Here is a 10,496-nt window from a genome sequence, read left to right on the forward strand (position 1 = left end):
CCAAAGAGTAATTTAGGCACATTTAAAGTTTAAATCTAAACATTTAAAGAGAAGGCAGAAGTACTGCATCTGTTGAAGTGTGCTCATAATGTATATTCAGTCTTCTACATGAGAAACACTACAGAATACGCAAAGCCAAACACGTAAAGAGCGGATCCCAAAAGTTATTCACCCCTCCCTCACTTCCACTGCTATCCTACCAGGGAATGTAGGCTCAGACAAATAAAACCAGTTTCTATTCCTAACAACTTTTAATTCACTCGGATGGGAAATGTCATGTAACTTCAATGATTTCAGGAGAAATCATAAGGACAAGACATGCACAGTGCTAAGAGAATCCAACTGTTTACTGTAGGCTACTGTATTGTTTGTCATTTAAATACTGCTAGATCAGCCAAGTTGGAGCAGCAATCTTCATGGTAAGTTTGTCCTTACAATAAAATGAAATACTTTTCCATAGCATTTAGACACTTTAGTTAGTTTGTACAGCTGCCACATTGATATTTATGGTCAGTTGCCTTATTTAGGAATCTTCCTAATCAAAGACTTTTTACTGCACTGCTAAAGGAGGTGAAGAAACAAGGCAAAGTACAGGCCATATAGCACCCATGATTTCCTACTTCATCAAATATACTGTATACATCTGCTATTGATGATGTGACTTTATGAAAATTGAAGCAAGGAAAAGCTCATATTTTAAGTTTTATAGGTTATAAAATGGCACAGTCTGAATCTATTTCTAGAACGTGTGTAGATATTTGCTGCCACATGAACAACTCTCGTGGTTGCATCCTGTCAATATAACACTAGACAGTACAATGCTACTACATTTATCAGTCAAAGGTTGCTGGCACAGATTCACACTGGAAAGGCAGTTGTACAAATTAAAACTGATAAAATTCAAAACACAACAGCTTTCCCTTATTTGTGTTTTAAGTTGATATAGTAAACAGTAGGTGTAGGTAGGTGTCACAGAAGTCATTCAAACATACATTTCCTGAATCATCCCCTCTTCCAACAATGAAGTTTGTGATCATTTTTATACTCATACAAATGTATAAATAAAAGATCAAGATATTAAAACAGTACAAACTTAAACTGTAAAACACCTCTTCAATTTTACAAAGAGTAGCACAATAGCACAGGTGTCAGCTCAGTTTTAGGGTTCTACAGAGACAATGGTCATACAGTAACATTAAGTGTTTGATGAATGAGTGCCAATATGACAGCCACATGGCTGGTGTTTACTCTGTGTGTGTATGAGTTATTGTATTTCTGTACTTATGGGGATACAAATGTCTGCAAAAGAATAGACAACCAGGGTATCTGAGGGGTGTTTACAAATGTAAAAGTATTTGACAATGTTCAGATAAGTTGAGAGAGGCAACTTTTTGAGATTTTGATCATCTGATCACATTAAATATATATGCCTTATACTAACATAGAAGTGTCATATGTAAGTATGTCGCTTAAATCAAGTTTAAATGGAAGTAAATTATGCAACTGTCAAAATAAGCAGATTGGTTTTGGTCATTTTCTCAGTTTATTTCTAAAAAAATAACATAGTTAAATAATAATAATAAATAATAGTTAAAGTCTGACTGAATTTTTAGCAAAGCCCGAATTAAAGACCATAAATTCATGGCTTAATTTTCTAAAATCTAATTTCAGAAAATGTAAGACTTTAAAGACTTGTAAATACCCTGGAAACATTTCAAAGTCATGTTCAACTATGAATTTAAATTAATCAGCGACTATACTATTTGATTACAGCTTCGCAAATATTTTCTGATTATTTTTGTGTAACAATGTTTGAGTTTTAAACTATTTTTCTGGATGAAATAAATAAATAAATCATCCCCACAAAGGAGATTATGTTTTTGCCTGTGTCTGTTTATTTGTCAGAAGGATTACGGATCCAGTTAAAGGGCCCCATCCAGGAAATCACTTTCCTTGACAATGCCAGATAGGTCAGTTCCTCTGGAAATAATGAATGGATCTTGATGCAAAAGAAATCTGACATATTTATGGTGTTTACATGTATGAATTTGTACAATTTGAATAGATCTAGATAATAATGCAGATCTGGTGAAATAAAATGCTGAATCTGCATTTCACACCGATGTGTACTTATTATTATTAATACCTCTGCCAAGGAGGTTATATTTTCACCCACATCCGTTTCATGTTTTTTTTGTTTGTTTATTTAGCAGGATGTGTGGAATTGTTTGGTCTTAGCAGAGGTATGCGCTCTACTGAGTGCCATTGTAGTTGAGAAAATAATCAGTAATTGCTAGGGATCGACCGATATGGTTTTTTCAGGGCTGATACGATACCGATTATTGGTAATCAAGGAGACTGATAACCAATATTTGGAACCGATTTGCCAACACAAAACAACTGCTGTACAAGGACACTCACCGTGGCGTCCAGATGTTTCTATTATTTTGTCCACCCCATTCATATCAGTGAAAGTAGGCTAAGTAACAGAAACACCTCTGTATAATGTAACACAGCTCCAAACACTACATCCTCCACAATGATAATCAACAACTTTCTAAAACAATTTGAATAAAAACTGAACATTAAAACCTTCATGAAGGAGGATTTACTGCAGGACTGTTGTATTAGACTACATCAGTTTTATCTAGATGTTCCTAATAAACTGACAACTGAGTGCATATTAGTAATTATCAGTTATATGCACAGGCTGCAAAGAGCCTGACTGGAATTAATTGGTTGATTTTGGTGTTTTGGTTAATTTAATAGTTTTATCATATATTATTATTATCTGGAAATAAGATGTTTTACCCCCCCTCCCCCCAAAATGTAATGCAGTAACACGTTTACTCGGTCGATCCCTAATAATTGCAGCCCCACTTGTTTTAGGGTTGAAGTAGAGTCAGAATATTCAGTTAAAGTTTAGGTATGAGTGTTAAAGTATAGAAATACCACAGTGTGCCTGTTTGTGTTAGCTAAGAGGTGGTGGTGGCTGTGGTGGCTGGGAGGGCTCCACATCTGCCTTGTTGCGTTTGGCTGGCAGCGTGTGGTCATGAGCTTTGCGAATGTGCCGGTACAGGTCGCCTGATTGTGTGTAGCTCCGATAGCAGTAGCGGCACTCATAAGGGCGCTCACGTGTGTGCACAATGGCGTGACGCCTTAGTGTGTACGTGCATGAGAAAGTCTTCCCACATACGCCACATGTGGGGACATCCTCCACAAAGTTCCCCATAGAGTCCTGGAAGTCCTGGAAGTAGGCGGGAGGGTCTGAATGCTGCTGGGCTGTGGACGGAGGAATGAGGGAAACGGCAAAGGAGGAGGTTTCCTGGGAGGAAGGGGCAGCACCAGAGGAGGAGGAGGAGGGGGAGAGAGGGAAGGAGTAGTCATGGGAGGTCATCTGTTGGAGGCCTTGCGGGTGAGAATGGAGAAACTGAGGGCTGTTCAGCTCCTCATCCTGGATGTCATCTTCAAACTCATCCTCCACTTCCATCACTGGTTCTCTCTCTCTGCTTCTCTCTTTCACCTCCTCCAGCTCTTCATCAGATATAACAATGGCCTCCACTTTGACTTTCACATTCTCTCTATCACTATTGTCTGTCCTCACTCTGCCCACATTTCTAGTGGTAGGTGAAGCTCCCGTATCCCCTTCAGGTCCCTTAAGGGTTTGTGTCTGAGGTGCAGTGTGAAAGTCAGAGCTTTGGCGTTGGAGTGACACAGCGCTCTGGATTCGGATTTGGGGAGGTGCACGTTGAATCGGCGAGTGCGTCGGGTTGGTCTGTAAGTGTGAGGTGGGTACTGACTTTTGGATTAACATGACCATTTGTTGTCCTCCGCCTAATGTACCTCTGTGGTCAGTCTCTGAGGGTTTCCTACTAGAGTCATTGTCATGGAGCAGTCGTGGTACTTCCTGATGTGGGCTGGGGGAGAGGCTGGATTCTGAAAGAGCAACCACTGACCGACCTCCAGCATAACTCACTGGGACCAGGGAGGAAGAAGATGAGGAAGAGGGCTGCTGGTTGCTGCTGTGGCTAGTGAAAGAGAGAAAGAAAGGAAGGACGGAAGATAAAAACTACTTTTTTAGTAACAACAAACAGTAAGAATGCCCATCAGTACATGGAGGTGTAGCAGGTGTACAGGTGTACAAGAAGCAGGCCTACAGGCGTTCCTAATAAAGTGCTCGGTAAGTCTATTTCCTGAGTTCAATTTCAAATTAACTTTTTTACATACAATGCTATTTCCCTACTACACAGACTGATATATCATCTATCACACTCCACTGACCTCTACTATTCCCTGTACTTAGTACTTTATGTTCACAGTATCCAAATACTTGTGCACACTATGCATATTTGCCATGTGTATTTTACTGGAACCTCAATTCCACATTCCTCTATTAATGTTCTTGGCATCTTTGCATGTGGATTTAACTATGGTTTTGTTTTTGTGTTATTGTATACTTTCTTAATTCTTAAGTGATTATTAGCGTTCGTTGACTTCTATTCAACTGTTGGGACAAGGATCAGACTAAAGATTTCAGGATGCTAACAAGCTTGAAAACACTGGTCACAAATCTCATATTTAGTCTATAAATTTACACAGACCTGTATGTCTCTGTGGTGCTGCAAGGGCTGCAGAGTGCAGACCCTTCCCCGTGACCTCCAGTCCCCAACCTGATGTGACCAGGGACAGACTGGCCAGGGATGAGGCCCTGCACCAGCTCTCCGCCTGGGGGCAGAGGAGGGGCGTCCATGCCTGGTTGGGTGGTATCAGCAAGGTCAGGGCTCAGAGGAGTGTGAACTCGTGCCTCTGATGACCCTCCACCAGTCCTCCGCTCAGACTTCACAGACTCCAACTGCCTCCTCTCAGCCACTACAGACACTGGTGAGAGTGGCACTGCCATGGCAACCGGATTCATGTTATCTCCTGCCATGGCCATCACAGGCTCAGCTCCACTGTCACCGCCACCTTCTCTTCCCATCTGGAATGCCTTCCTCACACCTGCGCTCTCCTCAGAACGAGTGCTGTCTGCCTCAGCCAGAGGCCCTCGTCTCTGCAGTCGTCTCTTGCACACTCTCACCACCTCATTCATATGCAGAAAGCTTGCAGCTGCCAATATGTCCTCCACTGGTGGAGACTCTTCCAGCTGCAGCACACCTTCATAGACAAAATCCAGGAGCAAGCCAAATGCAGCAGCTGTGACAATGTCGCTGTCAAGTGTGACAGAGCTGTTGCTGCCGTTACCACCATTGCCCCCAGGGGAATCTGAGTAAAACATGTGGAAGAAAGGCGAGCAGGAGGCCAAAACAGCCCGGTGAGCCAGGAAACGGGATGAGCCCACCAGGACAGTGCAGTCACAGAGGAAGCCCCGCTGGCGCTGGGAACGCAGAGCTGACAGTAGCTGCTGGGAATGCTGGGGGAACTCCATCACCTGAGCAACAGAGAGGATGCAAACAAGAGAAAGCAGAGATATAGAGATAAAGAGAAATTCTGTTACTGAAATAAATCACCACAGACAGCTCTGTAGTCAGCTGCATAAAGTATAATGAAAAATATTTTGGCACTTCTCTTACGATTTCTTCAGATAAATAAAGGCTTTCACAAATTTAATGTCAGTCATCTCTTTTGGGAAAATATCGATAAAGGGTCAGGTCACCCAAATTACAAAAAGTCCATCCATTGTTTTTTTTCTTAAAAGAAAAATTTTCCCGTTGAAAAATAAACAATGAGGTATATGGATCATTCTCAGTCATAACGATAGAGTTTATAGAAAGGCACATTGCTATCAAGTTTCCCTAGTGTTGATTTTCAAACACCACGAATCAAATTCTATTCACTTTTATGCTGTTCAAATTATGGCAGAAAACTTATCAAGGACCTCAAAACGCTGGCATATAAAACCAAAGCTATGTGCATGGATAGGTACAGTATCACAAGGGAGAACTGGCCTTCTGAAGTTAGGTTACAAAGTAAATACAGTGTTATCCCTTAAAACAGGAATAACGTCAAAACGTAACAACTAAAAAGAAAACATTTCAGTTGTAAACAACAACACAAGCTGTACAATTTCATTAAACATTAGAAAAGCTGGGTACTCACGGAAAGCAGGTCTGTTTTTCTTTAAACTCTGTTTATTGACATTTGAGTTTCCGGACAACTGCCATCCTCTAACATATCTAAATGTACGTTTCCATGGTGATCTGCTCGAAGTCCTCCGTCCACTGTCACGGTCTTCGTCTAGGACCTCTTCATATCTTAACATGTAACGCTACATACAAACAACACAGCCAGCTGCAAGCAGGTGAGGATGAAACATGGCAAACAAAATTAAATGTACTATGAAAATATTGTTCCAAATACCAAGAAAAACAAGCAGCTCCAGCTCAACTATGCTAACAGTTAGTTAGCCAAGTTAGCCCAACCTCTGTGTAAAATTTCAGCACCGGCAGCTCCAGTGGCGCATCTATCAGCATGAGTTGTAAGTTACCCTGAAATAAGAACCACCAATTCCCATCTGAGGTACCTCATACTTTTGCGATTGTGATGAATATTTTGTCACCAACACCTGCTGGCTGTCTGAGTGTTTTCCTCCCTGACAAGATGCAGCTTTTCCTCTGTGGTGGCTGGCTACCGCAGCTCCACTCCACCCGCCACACTGCCACCTACAAGCGGATAACGCGAACAGACAGGAAGTGGGAGCTAACTGTACGTTTGTTGACAACAGTTTGTTGACCACAGCTGTGATCTTGTGTAACGTTTCGCTGAATTAAATTCACCACACTATATGATACAATATCCAACAGCTTCTGATTATGATCTGAAGGTCTGAGCTGCCTGCATTTCAATGGACAGTGATAGGGGAGGAAGAGGAGGCAGAGGAGGGAGAAGAAATCGTGGTGGAGAGGTGAGAGACTTCAGTCGTATAAACTGGGATAGTGCCCCTTTTCTTTAATAACAAAGACTAATTTGTGACCCATGACATGTCTGTGATTCAAGGCAAGCAGGGTGAATTGTTTGGCATGGTAAAGCCTAGGTCCTATTTTTAAACTATAGCTATAATTAGAGATGAAATTGAGAGTGTCTGTCTGTCACTCTTTACCAGGACAAGGATGTCCGCCTGTCCAAATCCATATCCTATGCTCTTCGCCATGGAGCCAAGCAGATGGGTCTTCAAATGGGTACAGGTGAATTGCTCATAGTCTGGTCTAGGTAATACAAGTGTCCCTTTACTGATACTGTGACAGCTTCTGACAGAACTTTGATAGCAAGTATTGACTTTTTATTTTTCACAATTGCTAAAACATGTCTTGAAACTTTGCATGCTTTTCTCAAAACTGTAAACACAAAACCCAGATGTTAAACCACATTTACAAAACCTCTGACTCGCTTCAAAACTGTGTCATCAGTTCTCAAAATCAAACAGTTTTCAGGTCAGACACAAAGCCAATCAAAATAAAAACACTACGTACTGAACATTCATTGCACACTACATAAAAAATGGAAAACACAGTGTTTAGGGCATGTAGCTTAAGAAGTTTAATACTTCTAAAGTAACACACCTCAGTAACAGTTACAGTATTGCCTACTCTAAGTACTGCAAGCACTTGCATACAGTAAAACTTCAGTACAGCAAAAGGCCAAAAGGACAAAGACAAATGAAAAGCACATTACACTTTATTCAGCCTCAGCATCATGCCTTTGTACTGGGTCAGGCCAGAGCTTCATCTACATCAAAGGCTATATTCTCCTTTGCCTAGCAATGAAAGAAAAACCCTCTGGTGTGCCGCATTCAGTCTTGGCAGAGCTCAACAATTATGTCACCACCAAACTTACATTGACCATGTGACATGATTTTTGATCTTGTGGTAAATTAGCATTGTTAAACAGGTCTAGAAATGGCAGGGGCTTTCTTTCTACATCAGTCATAACATGAACATCTGTATTGTTCGTTTCACAAAATGCTTGCAGACTGTAAATGTATTCCAGTGCAGTGTACAGTGCAAAGAGGTGAGTTCAAGAGAGAAAATCCGTTGTGGAAATGTGACCATAGCCATAACAGTTCTCATCCTCACAGATGGCTTTGTGTTTGTGGAGGAACTCCTGGCTCACCCGCAGTTTCGCTTATACTCATTGGAAGATGTCGAGAGAGTTGTGGCCACAAATGACAAACAGCGCTTCAAGCTCTCTCCCCACCCAGAAGATGGACGCCTGCAGATTCGAGCTAATCAGGGCCACACAGTGCAGGTAAACAGAGTAGTATATTTTAGATGAGGTGTCTGTGTTCCTGAAAAGAGACATGTGGACACCTACAAATGGCACTGGAAAGGGGATATTTGTTTTCATCAGCAAGCCAGCATGCGAGGATGCGTATCTGTTGTATTCAGTGTTGCATTTGTACAGTATATTTAATTTACACCAAAATTGCTTTTAGACAGAACAAGTTTTCCTCTGGACTTACTAACATGATAAATGTACATGAGGTCTGGGTAATGGAAAAATTGTGTCATTTCTCCAGTCACTCAGAGATATAAAACCAAACAGCAACATGAAGTATACGAAGATTTCAGAGGCCAAGTCTGTGTTTTATATTTGTACAGTATGTGTGGGAGAGTCTGAATGAAAGACAATGTAAATGACACTTCTATTCATTTTTTCAGATACAAGTATATAAACTGTACATTTACATTTTGCAAAATATTTACTTCCTGTTAAATGCGCTCAATTCTGTCCCACTGCAATCTAATTTTAAGATGACATATGTCTTTAGTCCTCTCCATCACTCTAATCATTTTTATCCCCTAAAAGAAGTGTAATCAGTTTTAGGTGATGGTACAAAAAGACACTGGAAATAGCAGCACCAACTCTGGTGCTAAGGTGGCTCTTCAAGTTTGATTTGGTGTTAAGTTTTGTTTGTTATGTGATTTTAGCCACCTGAATTGTTGACAGAGGCATTTGTTGTAAAGGCTGACATGTCAGCTGAACACAGGTTACATATAAACACTCACTGGTGTTTGGTTACATTTTAATCGAGTCCTCAGTTTTTCTCCTAATCTTCCCTTAATCTTCAATTTAACTCTAAGACCTTCACAACTAATTAAGCATCAAAGCTGTAGTTTCAACAGAACTCTGTGTATGAATCTTAATGTGGTCCAAAAAAGTCCAGTATACAAAATGCTGTGTTAATACTAGTTCCATTGCTGAGGTCAGGTAAGGGATTTGGAGCTGAAACCGGTCCTGGCTGGTTCTCCAGACTGCCCAGCTGAGGCTGTTCATGGCTCCTACCTGTGCAAATGGAGCTCCATCCAGCAGCAGGGCCTGAGCCGCATGAAGAGGACACACATACACCTGGCATCAGGCCTCCCTGGGGAGGATGGCATCATCAGCGGTAAGCTGTGTGTGTGTGAGAGAGAGAAACAGAAGCAGGTCTGCTGAATATTAAAGTAAATTGGTACTACTGAGTTATTTCGTTTTCCCACCAGGCATGAGGAAAGACTGTGATCTAGCCGTGTTTATCGATGTGCCCAAAGCTCTTGCCGGTAATCTTATCCACTATCGACTGTTGCCCAATACACTCAATTCAGTCTATATGTTTAGGCAGAATCTCTCTTACATGTATTTTATGTGTATATTTGAATATACAGAAGGTATTGAATTCTTCTGGTCAGAGAACGGTGTATTGCTGACTGCAGGCAACACAGAAGGAAAACTTCTTCCGAAATACTTCAGTCGAGCCTTAAGACTGAGGCCTACAAGTAAGAAAAACTATCACATGGATTCATTTAATATAGATTATGTTTTAAAACAAAGATTGAGTGCCAACATTTACTTGTTCACTGAGGTCAGTCTTGTCCTGTGTTTCAGGGAGCATCCTGCCGCTGCAGTAGCCGCAGGGGATACTGATTTGTCATTGGTCGCAAGAAGGCTCACCTGACTTTGCTAGCATCCCATGGTTGGTTGATACTTATCCTAGTTCCCTTGGTAACATTTGTTGTTTGGCAGGAACATCCTTGTGAGGCAATTTTGGTCAGAAATAGGAGAGTGCATTCAGAATTTATCCTAAATGGGACTAAATTGGAAAACTTTTAATTTTTGTGTTATTATTGAAAGGATCAGTATGGCTGTAGAGAAACCTTATTTTTATATGAGAATTCAACCAGTTCATGTTGACAATTGTCACTTTTTATTTATAAGTATAGAGGCTTTGTTTTCTCTTTTGCATTGTTTGTAATAAATAAACTTGATTGACTGCCAAGACAGTTTTTACCAAGCAGCTGTAAAATATGTAATAATGGTTACAATCAGATACAATAACTGTTGGCAACAACCAGCCAGGCCTTTAAATAAACGAAAATGAACATTTGAAGACATATTGCATGTGTGGTTAGTCACATGACTAAGTATGGGAAAACAGAGGATGCAGACACTGTGGTTTTCGTTAACAGGCTGCCTTAACAGTTTCTTATGAAGATATGGACACACGCAGCATGTGCGAGGAGATA

At 40.9% G+C, this 10,496-nt stretch overlaps 2 protein-coding genes across 2 annotated transcripts; one reads left to right on the forward strand and one right to left on the reverse strand.

The window, feature by feature from the left end:
* Positions 1-689: 689 nt before the first annotated feature.
* zbtb3 (zinc finger and BTB domain containing 3) lies at positions 690-6,233 on the reverse strand. The gene is made up of 3 exons (XM_056382514.1): positions 6,097-6,233; positions 4,602-5,428; positions 690-4,028 (listed from the first exon to the last, which is right to left on the reverse strand). Exons 2-3 carry the CDS (start codon positions 5,423-5,425, stop codon positions 2,972-2,974), a joined length of 1,881 nt encoding a protein of 626 aa, XP_056238489.1. The 5' UTR covers positions 5,426-5,428; positions 6,097-6,233; the 3' UTR covers positions 690-2,971.
* Positions 6,234-6,603: 370 nt separating this feature from the next.
* On the forward strand, positions 6,604-10,360 carry trpt1 (tRNA phosphotransferase 1). Its single transcript, XM_056382517.1, has 8 exons — positions 6,604-6,702; positions 6,821-6,901; positions 7,100-7,181; positions 8,072-8,241; positions 9,205-9,382; positions 9,477-9,533; positions 9,639-9,749; positions 9,859-10,360. Exons 2-8 carry the CDS (start codon positions 6,842-6,844, stop codon positions 9,879-9,881), a joined length of 681 nt encoding a protein of 226 aa, XP_056238492.1. The 5' UTR covers positions 6,604-6,702; positions 6,821-6,841; the 3' UTR covers positions 9,882-10,360.
* Positions 10,361-10,496: the final 136 nt, after the last annotated feature.

This window comes from Seriola aureovittata, chromosome 8 (genome assembly GCF_021018895.1).
Source record: "Seriola aureovittata isolate HTS-2021-v1 ecotype China chromosome 8, ASM2101889v1, whole genome shotgun sequence".
Taxonomy (NCBI): domain Eukaryota; kingdom Metazoa; phylum Chordata; class Actinopteri; order Carangiformes; family Carangidae; genus Seriola; species Seriola aureovittata.